This window comes from Macaca fascicularis, chromosome 5 (assembly GCF_037993035.2).
Source record: "Macaca fascicularis isolate 582-1 chromosome 5, T2T-MFA8v1.1".
In the NCBI taxonomy this organism is placed as follows: Eukaryota; Metazoa; Chordata; class Mammalia; order Primates; family Cercopithecidae; genus Macaca; species Macaca fascicularis.
The window spans coordinates 115,091,606-115,116,406 of record NC_088379.1 but is presented as its reverse complement, the minus strand read 5'-3'; the positions used below and the strand labels follow the sequence as shown (position 1 = coordinate 115,116,406).

Here is a 24,801-nt window from a genome sequence, read left to right as displayed (position 1 = left end):
AGTAAAAAAGTGAAATGATTGATGTCTAGAGACATTTTAAAAACCAATGAATTTCTGTTAAGAATAGAAGATGAGAGTGGAGAGAAAATGAAGCCGATGAGTGGGATAAAATTCAGTTAAACATGTAAGGCATCTTAGAGAAGAACAGATATTAAACTATTAAAAGTAGTCAAACATATATATAAAAATTTTAGGTTGATAGAAATGTTAATATAGTCACATCTTAAGGATTACATCTACCAAATATATTTTATCATTAATGATAAATACTAAATACATTTTATCAATCTTAGGGTATATTAAGGTAATTAAATTTTAATGACTTTTATTTATATCATAGCGCACTGTTTGAGACATTGATAAATGAGGAGTCTGTAGCTTAGGTTGCTATCTGGCATGCTACTAAGCTTTTCTGTGTCTTTTCTATAGCTGCAGAATAGAGATTAAATAATACCTGCCATATTTAATAAGGTAATATAAATGAAAGGCACACTAATTTATATAAATGTTAGACTACAAGAATTTTTATTATGTGTGCTCATTCAAAACCTGTTAAGATGAGAATTCAGTAGCAATTTATGATGAAATCTGGTCACAGGTCACATGAATAGAACAAACAATATACTTCTTCCATTCATTCAACACATATTTTGAGACCTACAATTATCCTAGGTACATATGCTAGAGTATATTATGATGAAGAAAACAAAAAATCTGCATGATCCCTCTATTATGTTACAGATCTTGCTCTGTTTCACAGTAAGACAAAATTCTGTGCTACAGAAGTTATCCTTTGCTCTTAATACCAATATTATAACTGGTATTTAAACGACATTTAGGTTAATTTTCAACTGTGATAGGAAAAGAACAGGTATGTATAATTATCTTTCATTGAATAATTTTAGATAAACATGAGAATTAGGTATACTGACTCAGGGCATAACAGCTAATGCTTTTTGTGTAGGAATATTTTCTTATTAGCAAAGAACATGATTTGGAGGCAAAGACTGCAGTTACCTCAACTCCATCATTTACTTGCTATATAACCTTGTGGCTTTTTTCTCCTGAGAATAAGTGAAGGTAACTTGCTATATAACTCTTCTGCAAAATGCTAACGATTTTTTAAATGTCCTATGTGTGGTTTTTTATGTTCTTACAAGGTCTAAATGAGACAGTGGATATGAAGACACCCATAAAATAAGTAATAGGTAGAAGACACTAATATTTACGAAGTGCCTTCTTCGTGATAAGTAGAACAATTTTGCACATATATTTTTCCTCTTAATAAATTAATGGAAAATAACGCCCTTTCCTTTTTGTTCCTTTTATTTGTGAATTTTAAACTAAAGCAGAATGCTGATATATCAGGTCAAAAGTCTCTAAATATTCATCAACAGATGAATGAATAAACAAAATATGGTATATCTATAAAATGGGATATTTAGCCATAAAAATGAAGTATAGATGCACCCTACAATGTGAATGAAACCTGAAAATTTGCCTAAGTGAAATAAATCAGACAGAAAAGATCATATATATTATATAATTCTATTTATATGACATATCCAGAATAGGTAAATCCATAGAGACAGAAAGTAGATGGTTGTTGCCAGGGGCTGGGGGGAGGGGAAAATGGGGAGTGACTGAGTGTAGGATTTTCTTTTGGGATGATGAAAATGTCTAGTACTTCACAAAGTTAGATTGAGCTAAATAGAAGTAGGGATTACACAACACTGTACATGTATTAAATGCCACTGAATTATACACTTTAAAACAGTTAATTTTATGTTATATATATTTTTACCTTAATAAAACTAAACAATTTACCATGACATTTCAATGGGGAAATAATATTCTTTTCAGCAAATGGTGCTGGAACAACCAGGCATATCCACATGCAGAAGAACAAAGCTGGACCCCTTCCTTACACCTTACACTACAACTAACTCAAAATGGATCACAGACATAAAATGTAAGTGCTAAAACTACAAAACTCTTAGAATATAGGAATAAATCTTCATGACTAAATGAATTTTAAGATATGACATCAAAGGTACAAGCAACAAAAGAAAAAAAATAACTTGGACTTCATCAAAATTAAGAACTTTGTGCTCTAAAGGTTACCATATCTTCAAGAAGTAAAAAGACAACCCACAGTATGAGTAAATATTTGCAAATCATATATCTGATAAGGGGTTAATGTTCAGAATATGTAACAAATTCTTACAACTCAACAATAAAACAACAAATAACCAAATTTAAAATGGGCAAAAGATATTTATCCAAAGAAGATAAAACAAATGACCAATAAACACATGAAAAGACACTCAACATCACTATCCATTAGGAAAATGAAAATCAAAACAACGAGATACCACTTTACATCCACTAGGATGGTTATAACCAATCCAATGAGGATTCCAATTTTTCCACATCTTTGCCAAAACTTATTACCAAAGATGTGGAGAAATCAGAATCCTCACTGGATTGTAAAATGGTGCAGTTACTTTGGAAAACAGTTTGGCAGTTTCTCAAAAGTTAAATACAGAGTTCTGACCCAGCAATTCTACTCAAGAGAAATGAAAACAGAAACCCACACAAAAACTTGTCGACAAATGTTCACAGCAGGATTATTCGTAACAGCCAAAAAGTAGAAACAACCCAAATGTCCATCAACTCATGAATGGATAAATAAAATGTGATATATTCACATATGGAATTTTTTTGGCAACAAAAAATCATAAAGTACTGACATATGCCATAATGTGGATGAACCTAGAAAATATTATGGTAAGAGAAAGATGCAAGTAACAACCACATATTATATGATCTCTACATATAAAATGTTCAAAATAGACAAATCTATAGAGACAGAGGATTAATGGTTGCCTAGAGCTTTGTGTGGCTGTGCGGGGAGGGCAGAATGGGAAGAATGCTAAAACGTATGAAGTTTCTATTTTGGGGTGAAGAAAATGTTCCGGAACTACATAGTAGTGATGATTGCTACTTTGTGAAAATGCTAAAAACTGCAGAACAGCACAACTTAAATAGGTGAATTTTATGGTATGTGAATTATTTCCCAAAACTGCTATTAAAAATATCATGGGAATTCTAAGAAAAACTTTTAAATGTATATATCAAGAAATAACCACTCTTGAAAAAAAATAAAGTCCAAAGATAAAAGATTACTTATACATCCACTTATTCCAAAGAACATACTATTACTCAATTATGCTGTTTAGCTTCTTTCATGTCAAATCAACTGCTAATATTTTAAAGATTGTTCATTTTAATAATGCTATAAGCTTTAAAGTATTAATTTTTTTATTCTATTTTGTTTACTAGTTTGAAATCTGCTAGTTCACTTTAAATTCACTTTCAGAAGAAAAAATAACCGCAAATCTCTATTTTTGAACTTGTCAAAAATAGCAAAGCAATGTTACAAACCCAAATAAATCAGTAAGATAAACAGACTCATGACATTTTGCTATTTAGATTAATGCATTCTAATTAATGCATTAATTAGAGGTCATGCCATTACTGGCAAAAAAATCAAAAAGGTATTTTTAAAAAACAGTACCTTATTGAAAACTTGTATGTTAACATTCTGAACATGCTTAAAAACAACCTTCACTAATTTCCCCACCATCTTAGTGAATAAGGTCTAAATGCCTTCACATTGTCATAAAACAAACTTCAAAAATTTGGCTTCTACTTGTCCTTTTCACCTGCATCTCTCACCTGTCCCTTTACCATCCTCCTTGTTTTACCTTATGATGCAGTTACACCCAACTTCTGACTCTTGACCCAATACTACATTTTCTTCTGTTTATGCATGATGCATGTTGGTCTGTTAGCCATAATTTCCTTTCTCCACATGACAAATTACTAATCATCCTTCAAATTTCAAATCCTTTGTCAAACTTTTCCTGTATGCCCACAGAAAATCATTTCCTCTCCTATGCAGGGGCACATTCTCAACCCTGAATTAATACACTTTTCTTTTCTCTTTTTTTCTTGAGACAGAGTCTCACTCTTGTCACTCAGGCTGGAGTGCAGTGGCGTGATCTCGGCTCATTGCAACCTCTGTCTCCCAGGTTCAAGTGATTCTCCTGCCTCAGCCTCCAAAGCAGCTGGGATTACAGGCGCCGGCCACCACGCCCGGCTAATCTTTGTATTTTTAGTAGACATGGGGTTTCACTATGTTGGCCAGGCTGGTCTCAAACTCCTGACCTCAGGTGATCCGCCCATCTCGGCCTCCCAAAGTGCTAGGATTACAGGCGTGAGCCACCATGCCCGCTTACACCTTTCAAGTTGTACTGTAATCATATGGTATCTGTTTCCCTATCATGTAAGTATTTGATGGCCATAGCTACGCTAATATATTGATCTTTGGAATCCTGATAGCAAGCAAAATACTGCTTTCAGCATACAAACTGGTTTCCACTCAATCAATAGCTTTGGTACTTGTCCCATGCTTAATGCCTAGATAGTATCGATTTGCCTCAGTCACTTCACATTGCAATTAGTGATATTAAGTATTCTGAGATCAAATGGGGGTCAAGTATGAAACGCAGTAGTTGGAAGCAATTTTCTCTCATTCTTTTACTGGCTCTACATTACAGCTTGAAAGAAGAAAAAAGGAAAGAGAAAAAGAGAGGGAGCTGAAATCTAAAGAAGTAACGAGGAGAACAGATAAGAATAGCTCAGAATCCTTGAAGCTAAGGAAGAGTATCAGAAAGCAATTAAGCCTTCAAAAAAAAAAGGCTTAAGCTGTTCTCTCTCTCTAAAAGACAAGCAATATGGGTCAACAAAGGTAATATACTTACTAGTATTGCTAAACTTTTTGAAATTAACCAGATAATCTGAGATTTCCTCATGTCCACTCCCTACCAGTTGAGGGAAAATAGACACCTGACATCTCTGAGCTACTCATTAGTAACAACAGATCTCATAATAACACCTACTCCACAGGGCTACAATTACAACTTAACAGATATCACAGGTGTAACAGATATTAGCAAGAGACTCAGGAAATGTTCTTCCTGTTCTCTTTTCCCTCAATCTCCAAACAGTGCTACAGAGTGGGAAAAAACAAAACAAGACAAATACTTCCTGATAGATTTTCCAATTGTTTTTTTTCCTCAGCTTTCAGCCAAACTTTCCTCAATACTTAACACTGCTAACACAATGCCTTCTGATTCTCCAATCTGCTGGTTGATTTTTCATCACAGTTCAATGAAATTTTTTCAAAGTTGGAGAACAATCCCACATAAACTAAACACACAAAAATCTCACAAATAAAGGGAATAAATGTCACTGAAATGCTTAAGAAGTAAAGCACTCCAAATCGCTACTTTATTAGACACTTACATGTAATCCCCACACCAATTTCAGCCACTTTCTTTTACCTCTGTACATATGAAAAAAATTATTGTAACTGGGCAGGGTTTAAAAAAATAAAATTCCTTTTAAAGCTAGACTTTCTTCCCATCCCACCACTGAGAATGTTTCTTTAATTTGCAACCAACAAAGATATTATTTTATAAAACCATGAATACAGAACACCAAGACTATAGTAAAAACATCAATAATATAGTCTTATTTTGTGAAACAGAAAAAAACACAGGAGTAAGATAACATCTAAGTTTAATACTGTAGTGACTACCGTCACGTGCCCTTTACTTCCCACCTACTCTGGCGGTTTATGTTCTCTCACTGGATAGGAAGACACCTTCTTTTTCATACTTTCCTGCAGAGAGACCTCAGTTTGAATCCCTACTCTGCCTACTGAGCAGCTGTGTGACCACAGACAAATGTTACTTGACCTGTTCAGGCTGCAGTTAATTCATCTGTAAAATACAGTTGATTATTTCTGCCTTGCAGAATTGTTGAGAAGAACAGACAAGAAAACAATTTCAATGCTGGTAACGACAGCTAATCTTTCTGAGTGTTCACCATTTGCCACACGCTGTTCTAAGCTCTTTACAAACAACATCTTCAATCCTTAAAACAACTATATGTAATTGTTAGCATCATTATCACAAAGCTAGAAAGTGACAAAGTCGGGATGTGAGTCTAGAAAAACTGACACAAAAGCTCTGTACTGCTATGACAGGCATTCAGTAAATGCTAAAAATGTTAGGTATTATTAAAATCCAAATGTCATAAAAACTCAAGAATTTTAAATTTATAATATACTCAAGAAAAATAATAAACAAGACATTAGAAAAAAGCCATAAATGCTAAAAATTTTTTTTTTCTTTGTGAGACAGAGTCTCACTCTGCCACCCAGGCTGGAGGGCAGTGGCGTGATCTTGGCTCCCTGCAACCTCTGCCTCCCAGATTCAAGCGATTCTCCTGCCTCAGCCTCCAGAGTAGTGGGGACTATGGGCGTGCGTCACCACACCTGGCTAATTTTTGTATTTTTAGTAGAGATAGAGTTTCACCATTTTGGCCACACTGGTCTCCAACTCCTGATCTCAGGTGATCTACCTGCCTCGGCCTTCCAAAGTGCTTGGATTACAAGCATGAGCCACTGCACCCAATCGCCAAATCTTTCTGATCTCTTTTTTTTTTTTTCTTTTTTGGAGAACAGAACATTTACATAGTCTCAAAGAATCTCCCCACAAATTACTTATTAATTTTAACAGGGAAAAATAGTAACTTTATGGTGGAGAAACCTGGCAGATACCACCTTATTCAAATAATAGAAGTTAACCTCATCAATATGAGAACAAATTGACACCATGTGCCTCAAATAGGATGCACTGAGAACACAACATTGCTTTAGTGATAATCCTCAGAAAAATGCATGATCTGAATTGTAATCACGAGGAAACCTCAGATAAACCCACATAAGGGAACATTTTACAAAATAACTGGTCTGTACTCTTTGAAAATGTTAAGGCAAGGAAAGAGAAAGGCTAACGAACTGTTGGAGACTGAAGAACTCTAACATGAACATGACAACTAAATTCAATGCATGATCCAGATTGGATCCTGGACCATGAAAATAGCTATAAAAGATCTACTTGAGACAACTGAGATTTGACAATGAACTGTGTTATCAGCTATTATTGCATCAATGCTCAATTTCTTGATAACTGTATTTTGGCTATGTAAGACACCTACCTTATGATTAGGAAATATAAATAAAGTATTAGCGGTAAAGTTCATGATGTCTCCAATTTACTTGCAAATGGTATAGAAAAAAATACATTGATAAAGAATTATAGGCCGGGCGCGGTGGCTCAAGCCTGTAATCCCAGCACTTTGGGAGGCCGAGACGGGCGGATCACGAGGTCAGGAGATCGAGACCATCCTGGCTGACACGGTGAAACCCCGTCTCTACTAAAAAAATAAAAAAAAAACTAGCCGGGCGAGGTGGCGGGCGCCTGTAGTCCCAGCTACTCAGGAGGCTGAGGCAGGAGAATGGCGTGAACCCGGGAGGCAGAGCTTGCAGTGAGCCGAGATCTGGCCACTGCACTCCAGCCTGGGTGGCAGAGCGTCTCCCGTCTCAAAAAAAAAAAAAAAAAAAAAAAAGAATTATAAAGCAAGTGTGGCAAAAATGGTTTATCTGGGTAAAGTGTACATGAGGGGTTCTTTTACACTTCTGTGAGTTTGAAATTTTGTTAAAATTTAAAATTACAAAAAAAATTTCAGAAACATAGATGGGTACTTACATATCTAGAGCAAGAAAAATTATTTCCCAGCACTCCCAATTTGTATCCCCTCAAGTCGCATATAATAATTTACATATTTTTAAATGCACAGGAAATAGAAATTTTTTGTTAAAATGATTGTAGAACAGATCTTCCCATTTAGAACAGGAGAATTATGGTCACATATAATTACTTGAAAGATCATCACTTATTGGTTCAGTCTTAAACTATAGGTTGAGCATCCCTAATGTGAAAATCCAAAATCTTAAAATGCTCCAAAATCCAAAATTTTATGAGGGCTGACGTGACACCACAAGTGGAAAATTCCACACCTGACCTCATACGACAAGTCGCAGGCAAAACTCTGTATCATGTACAAAATTATTAAAAATGTTGTACAAGACCGGGCCCTGTGGCTCACGCCTGTACTCCCAGCACTTTGGGAGGTAGAGGCGGGCAGATTATGAGGTCAGGAGATCAAGACCATCCTGGCTAACACAGTGAAACCCTATCTCTACTAAAAACACAAAAAATTAGCCAGGCGTGATGGCAGGCGCCTGTAGTCCCAGCTACTCGGGAGGCTGAGGCAGGAGAATGGTGTGAACCCAGGAGGCGGAGCTTGCAGGGAGCCGAGATTGCTCCACTGCACTCCAGCCTGGGCAACAGAGCAAGACTCCATCTCAAAAAAAAAAAAATATATATATATATAGTACAAGCCTGGTGAGGTAGCTCATGCCTGTAATCCCAGCACTTTGGGAGGTTGAGGTGGGTGGATTCCCTGTGTGCAGGAGTTCGAGACCAGTGTGGGCAACATGATGAAACCCCATCTCTACAAAAACTACAAACATTAACTGTGTAGGGTGACCTGTAGTCCCAGTAGTCCCAGTTACATGGGAGTTGAGACAGGAGGATGGTTTGAGCCTGGGAGGCGGAGGTTGGCGTGAGCCATGATTGTGCCACTGCACTCCAGCCTAGGGGACAGAGTGAGATTCTGTCTCAAAAATAAAAAACAAAACAAAAAACAAAAAATACATATAGTACAAAATTACCTTTAGTTTATATGCATAGGTGTATATGAAACATAAATGAATTTAGTATTTAGACTTGAGTCCCATCCTCAAGCTATCTATGTATTTGCAGCAAATATTCTGAAATCTCAAAAAATCTGAAATTTGAAACACTTCTGGCCCCAAGCATTTCAGATAAAGGATATTCAACCTGTATTAGAATTAATGGAGGAACTGAACTGCTTAATTTTTAGCAGTGTTCTACCTATCAAAGGCAGAAAAAGATATTAAACAGTTTGCAACACATAACCATATGCACAACTTCTTCAACTAGCAAGATATGTACTACTTCATGAAGCAGGAAAATAACTACAAATTCTGGGCCTTCCAAATACATGACAAGAAGAGCCAAAAGGACCTCACTAAAACACTGTCCTATTTCTCTATCCCTATTATAAAATCCGCATGGCTTATTTTGATTAGACTAAAGTAGCATGCAAAGCAGAAAATGAAGCATTATTCCTAAAATGATGCTAGAGCAATCATCAGCCAAAAGCTTCAGTCAGGATTCATTATTTTGCATGTGACATGGAAGGAAACGCATTTCTGAAAGAAGAATGCACTCTACTATCATGAAAGAGGTATTCTGATTCTATTATTTACAATATGGCAAAGATGCCTAAAGGAGGAAAAACAAAACAAACACACACCTCATTTTATGTGACACACCTTCTATAATGCAAACCTCGTAAGTTCATCATGCTAAATCTTCAAAGACTCTTTTTTAAAAGGCTAAGAAAGACTGTAGAAATAAAAAGAAAACTTGAGCAGGAAAAGATCAAGAACTGGTGTAAAGCTAAAGCAGACCTGCTTCCTCATCCTCCTCCTCCTCTTCCTCATCATCGGAAGTTGATGACAAGGGAGTTGGTGCGGAGCTAGCTTGGTTATTAACATATTCACCATACTGCATGCCTGTAAAGTGGAAAGCACAAACATAAGAGTCAAACCAACAGGAAAGATGAGAAATAAAATTTTGACATTGCATTAAAAGTGAGAAAGAATTCTGACATTCCAAAGAACATCCCAACATGCATATTAATATTAGCAAATTTATTATCAAAACTAGAACCATTAGAAAATCTCTGCAAAGCAGTTTAGTAAAAGCAGCTTTAATATGAACTGGCTTAAGTGTGAAAAGGTATCTATCATGTATTGTCCAATACAGTTAGTATTTAGGAAGCTGCAATAATATTCTCTGAAAAGTTTACTGAACTCTATACATGTTTATTTTCTTTGACCTTATGGCCCTGTGATATATTTCCTTTGGGACTGTGCATTTTCGGTGGGCAGTGATCATTATAGTGAACTGATTTTGTACAGCATACAAAACACATACTTGGTACCTTCCTTCTGCTAATGTTACCTTGATGGTAAACTCAGTTCCCATAACAGAAAAAGAATGACAGTTAAAGAAAAAAACTGTATTCGGCATAGTTCTCTGCTAACAGTAGATACTCTGGGAGTGGGGGGTCGACGGGGCAGGGGGGCTGGGAGACTTATTAACTGTGACCATACAAGTGTGAGAATTACAGAAAACTGAATTTTCTGAGACAGCCAGTCATGTCAGTGTCATCCTATTGCCTACATGTGAGTCTGAAGCAGGTGATTAAGACTGATCCTTTGTGAAATACACCAAGAGAAGGCAGATTCTGTGGAAAAGGGCATAATAAACTGATAATGGTAACTGTATACTACCTCCCTTTAAAAAAATGTAATTGGGTATTTCTATTATTTGATCTGGTAGAATCAGGACTTTAAAAATTAACATCTATACAATTTTTAACAGGGAAAATAAAATAATCTTAATAGAAAAAGAAGGCTGGGTGCAGTGGCTCACGCCTGTAATCCCAGCAGTTGGGAAGCTGAGGCGGGTGGATCATGAGGTTAAGAGATTGAGACCATCCTGGTGAAACCCCATCTCTACTAAAAATACAAAAATTAGCTGGCCGTGGTGGCGCACGCCTGTAGTCCCAGCTACTCGGGAGGCTGAGGCAGGAGAATCGCCTCTCCCGGGAGGCAGAGGTAGCAGTGAGCAGAAATTGTGCCACTGTACTCCAGCCTAGTGACAGAGCGAGACTCCATCTCAAAAAAAAAGAAAAAGAAAACACTTCATAAATAAGAATAAACATCCTTGTACGGAAAATCTCACAGCTCTACTTTGAAAAAAAAGAAAAAAGAAAGCCCAAAAACATAGTGGGGATTTTCAAGAACATTTCCTAATATTGGGGGTACAACGAAGCCCTGCCTCGCCAAAATCACATGCATGGTAGTGCTTTAACGCTTTCTTTATTTTTTTTTCAGGTGACTAGCATACTTGATTAGCATGGGTAAACAACTCTTCTCTAGAGTAAGAAAAAAGCTATTAAGAAAAAAATTTGAGTTGGTAGAAGCAAAGGTTAAACTGTAGATGAATGAAGCTTTGATCTTTCAACAATGACTAAAAAGTCATGGAAAAATCTGCTAGCTTTGCTGAAACATCTTTTAAAATTGGTAAAATAGCAGCATCACAAATTCATCTGGGAAAATAAAAATCAACGTAAAATAGGTTCAGGTAATACAAGAAACAAACTTAATACCAAAAACAAATTCAGAGTGGCACATTCTTCTGACAAAAAAAGCCCAATTAAAATAAAAATTTGAGCCAAGCACAATGGCTCATGTCTATAATTTGAGCACTTAGGGAGGCTCAGGCAGGGGTATCACTTGAAGCTGGGAGTTCAAGACCAGCCTGGGCAACATATTGAGACCCCCCATCTCTGTAAAAAGTAAAAAACAAATTAGCCAGGCAAGGCACCCTGCTCTAGGTTGGGTATAGCACATATGGACTACAACAAATGGGGAGCTACAGCCGGCAAGGGGTTGACAGCCAAGTCAACTATTCTAGGATACGTGAATGCTTCCTGAAGTGCCTCTAATTCAGATTCTCTCTAAGAGCCAAACTCTATGTATGAGATACAAAGCTCAAATATATAAGGTGGTAAAATACGACATCCTTTCCCAGAGCTCAGCCTGAAACTCACTGTAGAAATGTATGTACACTGAGTATCTACTCTACCACCACCAAATGGAAAAGAAATGTTATATCATAATTTATTCTATCTTAACCAGAGCTTCCAAGGTATAAATCTACTAAACCAAGAAACATGAAACACTTTATAGACTCTAACATGACGTAGCACTCTGTTATTCAAAGGGTCCCAATATTTTCAAAAAGACATTTAGTTTAAATTACCTACCATTAAAGTACCCTCAGGCAAACCTTTCCAGGAGAACATATCGTTGGTGCTGCTTAATATTCTTCAGTGTTCCCTAGATACAGCTATACCGGGAATAAATCAAACTAATCTTAACAGAACAAATCTCTTGTGGAGATTAGCTTTTTTAAATTCAGGAGTTCAGACTTTTGAGTAGCTGCTCTCTTTCCTGAACTGGAAACCAGGTGTACACACTAGAAGACTTTTCAAGGGTCCCCACAAAAGAATGGTTTTAAGGAAATCAATTTTCAGATGTCGATTCCCATAAATACTCTCTTTCCTCAAACTTATCCACCTAAAAAAGTGCCCGTGTTAATGACAGCCTTTCTTTTACTTTACAAAGGAAACACATGACCTTAGTTTATCCTAATTCTTACTATGACACATTGCTCTAATGTATACAAGCCTCTTATATAAAGTACACAGTAGGAAATACTGAACAGAGAAAGAGCATGACATTGTGGATAAAGATGGGGACTCTGGGTTCAACTCCAGGTTCTATCACTTACTACTGGTATGTCCTTGAGCAAGTTACTAACCTCTGTTCTTCACTTACATTATCTATAAAATGGGGTAAAACTTCAAATGGTTGTGGTAAGGATTAAATGAGTTAATATATTTCAAATGCTTAGAATGGTGCATGACACATACTAAATATGAAATAAATGTGAGCTATATCACTAACTTCAAAAACATCTTTTTGTATATATTGAATTAAAATTATTTTCAGCTGTTCTTTTTAGGACACATTGTTAGAAAAAAAAAAACCTTCCACTAACCTGACTGGCGCACTCAGTCCTACTAATTATTTTACTTATTTGTTATTTTTATTTTTATTTTTATTTTTGAGACGGAGTCTTGCTCTGTCGCCCAGGCTGGAGTGCAGTGGCATGATCTCAGCTCACTGCAACCTCTGCCTCCCCAGTTCAAGCGATTCTCCTGCCTCAGCCTCCCAAGTAGCTGGGATTACAGGCGTGTGCCACCATGCCCAGCTATTTTTTTTATATTTTTAGTAGAGACGGGGTTTCACCATGTTGGCCAGGCTGGTCTCGAACTCCTGACGTCAAATGATCCACCCACCTTCGCCTCCCAAAGTGCTGGGATTACAGGCGTGAGCCACCATGCCTGGTTGGAATTATTTTAAAAACAAATGGAGTACTTCCTAGGACTACCAAGTGTTTTTAAGACATACTAAAACTCACAGATAAAAATTCTGTGATTTCAGAGTCAATGTGACATGTGCAATAAAATATTTTACAACCTTTTCATGATAAAATATAGTCAATTCTTAATTTTTATATTTTATAAAATATTTAACACTTTCTACATCTTTTTAACAAAAAAATATTTACCAACAAGTGCATCTGTTAGTACTTAGTAGTATATGCTTTGTTATGTTTTGAGGACTGCTTCTGCCAATCAGGTTATACGGAGATATCATCCATAAAATAAATGGCCTGTATCACAGCTTGTTTTTGATAAAAACACATTTATAGGGTATGGTAGCCAGGCACAGTGGCTCACACCTGTAATCTCAGCACTTTGGGAGGCCAAGGCAGGAGAATCACTTGAGCCTGGGAGTTCAAGACCAGCCTGGGCAATGCAGTAAGACCTCATCTCTACAAATAATTTGTTAAAAAATTAGTCAGATGTGGTGGTGTGTGCCTGTGGCCTTAGCTACTCAGGAGGCTGAGGTGGGAATATCGCTTGAGCCCCAGTAGGCTCAAAGGTCAAGGCTGCAGTGAGCTGAGTCACTGCACTCCAGCCCAGGCAAGAGAACAAGACCCTGTCTCAAAATAAATAAATAAATAAACAGTATGGTAAGATATATTGGCCATGGTAGAAGAAAATTCAAAATATTTTGAATAACTGCTGATAGACTAAAACAAGTACTGAGTTTGAAGGCAAAAGGTGTGCAATGGGCCTGGGTACCTCTCCTACCAACTCTGCAGGTCTTTAGGTAAGACATGTAACCTCTCTAAACTTAAATTTCCTCACTTATAAAAGGAAGATAACATATGACATGCTTGTTCCATCTGATGAGACAATAATACAGATAGAAAAAGTTAAAGGGATTTGCAAATTACAAACTGCTATATGAAATAATAATGTTAACTATCACCTGGAAAATAAAATCTAACAAACAATAATTTCTGACATGTAACTCAGAAGGGTAAAAAGAGTAAAAGCAAAATTAAGTAAAACAGAATGATACTGCTTTAGCAGAACTCTTCCAATATAATTCTAATCTACTTTATGTGAACAATGCTTCTCAGCAATTATGTGCATGAAAATAAAAACTAAGAATGAAACTTATCTGAACATTATCATATTCTAACAATGAATCATATTCAACTCAGATACAAAGCTATAGTGGGGAGAGGAGAAAGCCCATTCATTTCACTTAAAGATGTATTTCCGATAAAAATGTACTTTACATAAATACCAAAATTCATGATGTTTACGTTGTTTTGACCAATTTTATGCCAACAGTAAAAGTTGTAGTGATTGGCCAGGCACAATGGTCACACCTGTAATCCCAGCACTTTGGGAGGCCTAGGCAAGCAGATCACTTGAGGCCAGGAGTTTGAGACCAGCCTGGTCAACATGGTGAAACCCCATCTCTACTAAAAATACAAAAATTAGCCAGGCATGTTGGCGCATGCATGTAATCCCAGCTACTCAGGAAGCTGAGACATAAAAATCACTTGCATCTGGGAGGTAGAGGTTGCAGTGACCCAAGATCATGCCACTGCACTCCAGCCTGGGTGACAGAGTGAGTCTGTTTCAAAAAAAAAAGAGAGAGAGAGAAAAAGTTGTAATGATTGATGGCTTCATTCAAAAGAAAAAATACTATTTAGAGACTTAAAGTCATAGATAATGAAACACATTTTAACATTTCAATTTATACATTATTGTCATGGAAAAGCACAATAGAGTGATAAAAGAGTTTCTAGTATAAGAATATATTTTATTATTTCATTAAGGAAAGGAGATATGCCATCAAAGAGAAAAACGAAAAATCTAAACTTTTCAAATGTTAAAGAAGGGCTATTCGTGTTTTTTGCAAAAGGATGGTAGGTATCATTCCAAAGGGTACATTTGAAAGAATAATGTAACATCTCTGTTTTAAAAGTCAGCCAGCATATACATTAAAAATTACATAACTACAAGTATTTAAATTTTTGATGAAAAAATTTAGGTATCAATCTAAAAAAGGTTCAAGTACGTAGTTTATGAAAAAAATTTTAGGGGCTACTCAAACAAAAATTTGATGTCTCCCCTAAAAACAGATAAAAAATGCTTAGTCTTGGGAGAACAACTAAGCAACGGTGTCTTTGTAGCTGGAAGAAAAAAAGCTAATCTCTTTTTAAGTATTAACCACTTTAGTAGGTTATATCAGGCCCACAGTAAACACTATGCAGATGATACACTGCACAATTCAAAGAAGCTTCATATATGCAAATGACAATTTACACTACCACATGTGGTAGCCCTGACTCAATTAGGTTGTGTAGCCCAGATGTATCCAAAGACAAAGAAGTCACTAACAGGCCATTCTCCTACTTATGAAAACGGAACAATAAAAACTACAATTCAGATGTCTCCAGTATGATATTTTCTGTTACTTAAGCAAGAAACTTACCTTAGGTAAATCAAGAGTTAGTTTGTCAACAGCCAATGACAACAAAAATTCAGCCTTATTTTATAGAAAGAATAAAAGACAGAGAGACCTGAGTTAAAAATCTTTCGCTTTGCTACTTATTAACTTGTAGTCTTGGGCAAGTTACCTAACCTCTGTCAATTTCACTTTTCTCATCTGTAAAAAAGGAAGAATATCTATGTCATAAGATTAATATTTGAATTAATGAGATATAAAATACCTGATATATTGTATGTGCTCAATAAATGGCAGTTTATTCTACTTTAAAAATATATTTTAATAGAAAAAAGAAGAAACATAATTGTCATTGTTTAGTGGGCAAACCATTTACAAAATAATATTTATAAAAAGACGGTAGGATGGTATTTACAGTAAGACGGTCAAAAAGAAAATATGATAGGGGCCGGGCGTGGTGGCTCACACCTGTAATCCCAGCACTTTGGGAGGCTAAGGCAGGCCGATCACCCTAGGTCAAAAGTTTGAGACCAGCCTGGCCAACATGGTAAAACCCCATCTCTACCAAAAATACAAAAATTAGCAGGGTGTGGTGGCGTGTGCCTGTAATCCCAGCTACCCAGGAGGCTGAGGCAGGAGAATCGCTGGAACTCAGGAGGTAGAGACTGCAGTGAGCCAAGATCGTGCCACTGCACTCCACCCCGGGCAACAGAGCAAGACTCCGCCTCCAAAAAAAAAAAAAAGAAAATATGATAGGAAGAAATAAATCAGCAGGGGCAATGTAATAGGCCAAAAAAAGCAAAACATTTAAGAAATGGAAGGCAGTCACCAATGTAGAGGAAAAACAAGACACCATTTATTTAGTCAGGGCTTTGATCTATCCTAAAAACTTTTTTGATTCATGATAAACAAAACTACTACTGCCCTTCCCTTTGAAGGCAAATACTTTTAAGAACTAAATTCAATTTCCAGTATACCCACTGGTTTGTTGAGAATCGACAGACACTCTTTGGTGCTGCAGTTCCTTTTCCTAAAAAACTAAGTAAGAAAATGTGTACTGTATCATCTGATCAATTGACAGAAAGGTCTCTGTTGATCACATAGACACTCAACAGATACAAGCAATGAGATCACCCTAGGAATTTTCATGCTTTTTTACTTTTCTCAGTTTCAGACCTATAAGAAGGTTCTTCACACTCAAGGTTAGGAGCTGTCATTACATAGTGAGTATAGTCCCTAAAATAATACAGTGGTTGCTCTGGAAATATAAACTATAGATTCTTGAAAACAGTTCAATCATCTCTGATCAAATAAAAAATGCCATATATTAACCTGAAACATCAATACTTTGGAATTTTAGCCAGACAGAAAAAAAAAAACTGCCAAAAGAAACAATGTGGGGAAGCAGGGTCAAAACAACACATTTTATTACCTTTTACTTACTTAACACATGGAGAATATTAAACAAACAATAAATCATATAGTTCTTCAATGACGCAAGAGTATGGGTTACAATTTCATTTTCACCCCCTTTCATTTGCAAAATCGTGTCAAAGCTTACTTTCTACTATCAATAACAAAAAGCACAGAAATAATCAACTAGGATATGGAGAGTCACTAAATAATAAAGTCTTGGCTACTTCATCCTAAAAGAAACTATAATAACCTTTAAAAAATAAGAAATAAATGTCCCATGACAAAGGAATGAAATAAACCATTACACATTGACACAATGAATAATAAGCCATAAAAAGAGCTATAAAGACTCAATAGATACATGAAAACTATGTGTAATAAACAGAAAAGCAAAATACAAAATGGTATGTAATTATGTAAAACATATATGAGACACTGTAAGTTAATATTCCAAAAATTGTGTTTGGATTGAGATTATAAATAACTTTTTTTCATATCTTCTATAAATTAGGATCCTACAGTTTTAACTTTTTGAAGTCAGCTATTCAAATACGTATGTGCGTCTGTGTGTGTATACGATAATAAATATCTCAAATACCTTTTTGTTGTAATAGCTCTGATGGCTGTGTAACTGAGGTCACAGGCTCAACAGGGTGATTTGCAGTGGGAGGTGTTCTTGTTGATGAGGATCCTGATAAAACGGTGGATACTACTGGGCTGGACTTGGGAGGCTGAACATTTTGCATCACAGGACAGGATAAAGAATCTGCAATTGAAGAGAAGAAACTATTTCATCCACAGAGACTTGAAGTATATTAATATATATTACTCCATATATTATATATAATGTATAAAATATAATATGTAATTATATAACATATAATATATATTACTAACAAAATACAGTTTATCTGAAGTTCTTGTAGAAACTTCAATAGTATCACATTTACCTAGTATATCCTGAAAAGAAGGTGGTACAAATGATTTTTTAAAAACTGAAAAATTACTCATCAAATGTTTTAATAAACTTTAACGACAATTTTCCTAAAATATTTCACAATCTTCCTTACCTTCTTAAAATGAACTCAACTTTTATTTACTAATGATCTCTATGAATACAAATTATTGAACAGATTATTGTACTATGCAATGGTGACTCAGGTAAGGAGAAGAGGAAGAGGTTTTTGACTCTGCAATAATGTGGTCTCTGACACTTCTAGTAATCAGTTCAGATCTCATTTTGCACTGTAAACTGCTACTTCTCATTTGCTGTTTCTAACCAGATGCCTTATTTCACATGTAACTAAGTAAGGGCCTAACCATAACACAAGGTTGAACTTCTGGAATAAAGTGCACACAACTCATCGTGGGTCTTTGTGATAGCTCAAAATACCAAATGTCTCCTAGAAGGCAAAATCGTCCCTGGTTGAGAAATACTGGGTAAGTTATTGAAGATAATCTTCAAGACTATCTAACCAAGAGATAACTGAAAAACCTATGGCAAAAGACTACTGGTGAGCAGTCATGATATGCTGAATAAATTTACATACTTATACCTGCACATATACATGTGTGTGTCTCTGTATACTGTGTGTGTATATACGTAAACAATCTTAGTTCTGGGACTGAAACAAATAGGAACATGGTGACAAAACAAAATGTGCTATATGTCCTAATAGTATAAAAACAACATAAGCACGTATGAGGAACAGGGAAAGAAGGTAGTCTAAATACGCTGATTGCTTCATCATTTTTAGTAGGAAGACAAACTATCACTGTGGAAGATTGAAAACATCATCACAATATTTTACAGTTCCTTTCATCAATATGGAGTCTATTTTACCACCCTCTGAATCAGAACAAACCCTGTGACTGGCTTTAGATCAACAGTATGGGGCAGAAATAAAAGTGTACAAGTCCCAGACCTCAAGTCTCGAGGTGACACTGCAGCTTACACCTTTCCACTCTGATATGCTGCATGGATCATCATGTAGGGAAGCTGGTATAGTCACATACAGAAAAACCTAGGCACCCCAGCGAAGAGTCTGCACCAACTGCTAAACATGTGAGTGAAGCCATCTTAGAATCTTCTAGTCCCGCAAACCTCCAGCAAAATGAATTCACATGAGTGAATTCAAGAAAAACCTGCAGAACTACCCAGCAAACCCACAGAATCAAGAAAAATAAATCATTGTTATTTTAAACCAGCAATAGATAACTGATATTATCACTAAAACTGCCAACATAAAACAGTGATTAAGAATATTTAACAGTATCCAAGTAAAAACTGAGAAAGATATAATTATCTAAAATTAGGGTCAGGCATGGTTGCTCATACCTATAATTCCAGCACTTTAGGAGGTCAAGGTGGGCAGATTGCTTGAGCCCAGGAGTTTAAGACCAGCCTGGGCAACAAGGCAAAACCCCATCTCCACTGAAAAATTGATCTGTGGTCCTCAGCTACTGGTGAGGCTGAGGTGGGAGCACAGCTTGAGCCCAGGAGGAGAAGGTTGCAGTGAGCCAAGATCATGCCACTGCACTCCAGCCTGGGTGAAAGCGGGAGATCCTGTCTCAAAAACATACAAGGAAATCGTATCAGGTGTATGTGTATGTACTATATGTATTGATACACATGTGTATATATATAAAGCATAATAAAATACCCATGAACTCAGCATCCAATTTTGAAAATAAAACATTTTCAATACCGTTGAAGCTCTAATATGCTCCTCACAGAAGGCACTCCCCTGCCGGCTCCTGAGTCATGTTTATTATCCTTTTGCTTTTGTTTTCAAATAGTTTACCACACATATAAGTATCCCAAGGCATTATTTTTGCTCATTTTGTAAACTTTATAACAGTAACATACTGCAGGTATTCTTCCGTATTTCCTGTGCTACATTCCTGGGATCAGTCATGTTAATGAGTGCAGCTCTACTTCATTTTCACTGCTGTTCAGAAGTCTGATGGAAGAATATAATTTATTTATTCATTCTGCTATTAATGGACTTTTAGGTTATTTCCAATTTTTTGTTTTCACAAACAGTACGGCTATGAATACTCATGCACTTGTCCCTGGTATAGACATGCAACTTTCCCTAGGGCAGAGCTTCTACACATAGGTGCCACAGCTCAAATATGTGGAGGTGTGCAGGAGGGATATCGAATCCCTCAGCCCTGGGGACAGCTCTGTAGGAAATGAGCCTAGAGAGCAGACTAGTCTCTTTGTCCAATAGCTCAAACAAAAATCATTTGCCATAAGAGGCATCCATCTAAAACAGGAAGTGGTGTTTCATGGCCCTCATATTCAAAGTGTAGTCTACAGACTATCAACACCTTATGTGGAAGCTTGTTAGAAAGGAGAGTCTTAGGCCAAGTCATAAAAGACCTGGAGAATTAGAACCTACATTTTAAATGAGATCCCAGGTGACACATATGTACAGGAGGCATATATGACACATATGAGAAGAACTTCTCTAGAGTATAGAGAAGAGGGATAGCTGTGTTGTGGGGTGTGGTTATTTTCAATCCACTAATGCCAAATTTTCCTAAAACACGAATGAATATACCCTCCTACCAAGAGTGTCTAAGAGTTTCCTGTTATTCCACATCCTCACCATTCCTTGGTATTGTTAGACTTTCTAGTTTTTACCCATCTGTTACTAGGTATAAGATGATATCCCATTCTAGTTTTAATTTGCTTTTCACTGTTTATTAATGAGATTATGTTTTCATTTAATCTTCTGCGCAATGCCTATTCAAGTATTTTTCTTTTGGTTGTTGGTCTTTATTAATTTCTATGTAGTACTTGTATATTCTGGGTAAACACTGTTAAGTATATACATTTTTTCCCAGTTTGCAGCTTGTGTTTTTCTTTTCTGCATGTTGTGTTTCAATAAAGAAAAGTTTTAAATTAGAAATGAGTCGAGTTTATCATGTTTATCCTTTATGGCTAGCATTATGTGCGTTGTGCTTAAAAATTCCTTCCCTACCCCAAGTTTCTAGAGTTAGTTTCCTGTATTTTCTCTGAAAAGTTTTAAAGTTCTGCCTTTTTGCATTTACACATTTACCTCACCTGCAATTAATTTTATACATGGAGACTTTATCCTTCAGATTACAGCTAAAGTATTACCTCCTTAGGGAAGACTTCCCTAGGCTTCATGACTAACAGGCTAAATGCACCTAAAGTAATGCTACCAAGTACCATATACGGTTGCTTCATGATGCTTAAATAATAATAGGAATGTTACATTCATTTGTGTTTATTTGGATATTTGCTTCTCTAAGTGAACTGCAAACTTTATGAGGATAGCATTAACTGTTTTTACTCACTATTTTATCTCCCAACACTAGAACAACTTGTGGAACATAGTTAGCTTTCACGTATTTGTTGGATGAACGGAGACAAGGCCTATCAACATTAAGGACCAGAGAAACATGCCAACCAAGAAGCTGCTCCTTTCACAAAGGGAATTTGACAAAAGAAACAACACATAAAACTGGACTATGCAAAATTCATTGTTGCTCTGTTTAGTTTCTGAGGTGTGATTTCTGAGAGGATATCACGATTCAAGAATAAATATTTTCTTCTTTTGATGATTATGGCAGTTCCTCAGTTAATTTTTTACTTTTACTCCTGGGCTCAAGTGATCCTTCTGCCTCGGCCTCCCAAAGTGCTGGGATTACAGGATGAGCCACCATGCCGGGCCTTTAGTTAGTTCTTAGTAGCTCCTTAGTTCCCTGTTAGTTGCTTAGAATTCACTTCTTCATGCATAACACACCTGAGGATTAGGTATGTAGATGGCCTCTGAAAGGAATACTCCTTTATTAATATAATCCTGTAAAAGTAAGCATTATCTTAAGTAATCGTGCAAAAAGTTCTTTAGAAACTAGGAGAGATTAAATAAATTCTCATTTAATAGTATCACTATCCACTCAAGTTGTTCAAGCTAGAAATTTTAAGTAATCTTGTATTTTTCTTTTTCCTTCATAAACTATATCAACAAATCCTTCAAGTCATCTCTGTCATCTGTCTTCTGTATAAATGAATCCAGTCCGAGTTATCCTTCACCTAATAATTGTAATAATTCCTTTCTAGCTGGTTTTCCTGTTCTAGGTTCTTCCTTCTCCAGTTATCTACTACACTGTTCACAGAAGAAAGTTCTGAAACACAAATCTGATAGTGCCACCACTTTGCTTATAAACTTTTAATGACTGCTGATTACATATACGACAAGGCGTGTGTTTTCCTTTCATTAATTCCTCTCACCTATCCAAATGCCACAGTCCAGCAGAAATTGAGGCTGATACTCTGGAGAGGGGGTAACAGCTAAAGCCAGAATCTGAAATAAGTGAACACAAAGATGAACATCTCCTCTTCTCAGCTTGTAAGGGAGAACACGTAGAAAAATTTACAAGTAGTGGGCACAAAGTTGAAAAAAGATGAAAAAAGGTTCAAGACTATCTTTAGAAAAACTGAAGGAGTAAGTATGTGAGGGAGTAAAATTACGCTATTCCCATAACTCTGTAATCACACAAGTTTCCAAAACTAAAAATAGTCTCTTGTACTGCACTACTTGTATTTTGTACGAGCGTTTTATTTTTCCAGTGCGGTTGTCTAATTTATTCCTTACTTATATTTCTATGCCCAAATAATCTTGTCCTACAAGGTATTTGCTTCTGCTTTTCCTCAAGCACATTACCAACCAGAGATGACAGATAAAATATTAACTTATCAGTGACTTTTTAACTTATCAGTGACTATATCTTAGTGTCATGTGTGTAGTGGACTTTTATTCAAGAATTATACACTGTTTCTGGGTCTTCTGACTAAGATCAACTGTGAAGAATTATATAAATGCTTATTATTTTTACTCAAGTAGCTTTTTAAATGCTTTTGTATAAAACTGAGCATCAGAAAACAGCATTAATCAGACACTACTGTTTTATAATATGCTATCAAGATGTGGTTCTTATTAAGCAATAAATATTCAAAATAATTTTAATCAAAATAATTTTTCTGGCAAAATTCTACATATTGGCAACAAGACTTATCTTGCTAATTTTTAAAAGTATGTACTTTGTAAAACAAAGAGACACTAAAGACAAATTAAGAAAATTGTTTTAAATGAATCTACAGAGTTTTGGTATTCATCTTGCTGTCAAAAATGGGCACCTTTACATCCCCAAGTCACACTCAAGCAACTTCACCTCAAACTAAAAAAGAGCTCCTGTACTTATTATTACAATTCTATACTAGGTTACTTGACTATACTAGAGATTCACCTACAGTGAGAGTTTAAAAATTTTTAAATGGCCTAATGAAATGACACCTTTTAAACACTAGCCAGAAGTGCAACCTAAGTTAACAACTAATGCAACACTCAAAACATACATACTTGGAGTGGGCTTTTTGAGACGGAGTCTCGCTCTGTCCCCCAGGCTGGAGTGCAGTGGCGCGATCTCGGCTCACTGCAAGCTCCGCCTCCCGGGTTCACGCCATTCTCCTGCCTCAGCCTCCCGAGAAGCTGGGACTACAGGCGCCCGCCACCTTGCCCAGCTAATTTTTTGTATATTTAGTAGAGACGGGGTTTCACCGTGTTTGCCAGGATGGTCTCGATCTCCTGACCTCATGATCTGCCTGCCTTAGCCTCCCAAAGTGCTGGGATTACAGGCGTGAGCCACCATGCCCAGCCCGGAGTGGACTTTTTAATAAAATAATTGAAGTTCTAGTACTGAATTATAATGTACTAATAGGCTTTTCTAAAATAAAGCAAATGAGATAATATTTAAAGGTCTCCTTTAGTCTATGTTTTGAATATTAATTCATTAGCTGCCTAAAAGTAACAGTATGTATCCATCTGTCATATTTTTGATATTCACTTAACTCAGCTTTATGCTTTTGCATCTCCAACTCTATAAAATGACTGAGGACTTTTAGTATATCTGAAAATGAAAATAGTGTAATCAAATAGTAAAGAAGGTAATCATTTTTGTCAATTATTCAAAGGTTGAATTTAACACAAAACTATGTTTAATACCTAAGATTTTCATTTTAATGTGAAAATACAATTTGAGTGTTGAAAGCAATTATGTTGCCAGACTTTCTAGAACATTAAACGCAATATTCCCATACCCTGTACCCAGCACAAGGTACTTTTACCTAGGCTCCCCAAGGCACTGCAACAAATTCGTAAGTTTCCAAGGAATATTTTAAATTGTCAAGAAAAACAGTGATTCGTGTCAAATACCTTATGAACTACTACTAAGTTACATGGGGCACTTGAAAAATATTGAAATATATCAACTGAGAAAGTCTGGGAACTTTGGCAATATTTAATTTTAAAGTAGATTTTTTAAATAACCTCTATTTTTTTTGAAACGGTGAAGCACGTTTGTCATATTAACATGAGATAATATTTAATTTGTCAACCTCTGAACTTCAATTGAAAAGTAATTTACCAATCTAAAGGCAGGAAAAAAACCCCACTTCTGAACACAAATTCTAAAATATATTCATTATGGCACTCACAGTACAGTACTAAGATTAAAAGAATGAAAATATATCCTGCCTCTCTGCCTACAGGACTCATTACAGCAGTTATTCAAACAGAGAATAGTTTTACAATTATTCTCCTTCTTTATTCAATCTTTTCTTAATGACAGGCCTTTCCCAATTACTTGTTCTGTTCATTAGCCAAGTGACCCCATATTTCCCTGACACATTTCAATATAAATTGGTTCCATCCAGGGTGCTATTCCCACCTCAGAACTAAGATAGG

At 36.0% G+C, this 24,801-nt stretch overlaps 1 protein-coding gene across 7 annotated transcripts in view; it reads right to left on the bottom strand.

Moving 5' to 3' along the window:
• SEC24B (SEC24 homolog B, COPII coat complex component) overlaps window positions 1-24,801 on the bottom strand; it is a 106,338-nt gene that overhangs the window by 49,937 nt on the left and 31,600 nt on the right. For 4 of the 7 annotated variants that reach the window (XM_015450753.3, XM_015450754.3, XM_074040276.1 and 1 more), the window contains exon 3: window positions 17,619-17,786. In XM_015450753.3, coding sequence (XP_015306239.2) covers window positions 17,619-17,786 — 168 coding nt within the window. Of the gene's footprint in view, window positions 1-9,538; window positions 9,644-17,618; window positions 17,787-24,801 lie in introns of all 7 variants that reach the window. The other 3 variants (XM_005555656.4, XM_015450751.3, XM_074040275.1) reach the window with 1 other exon arrangement.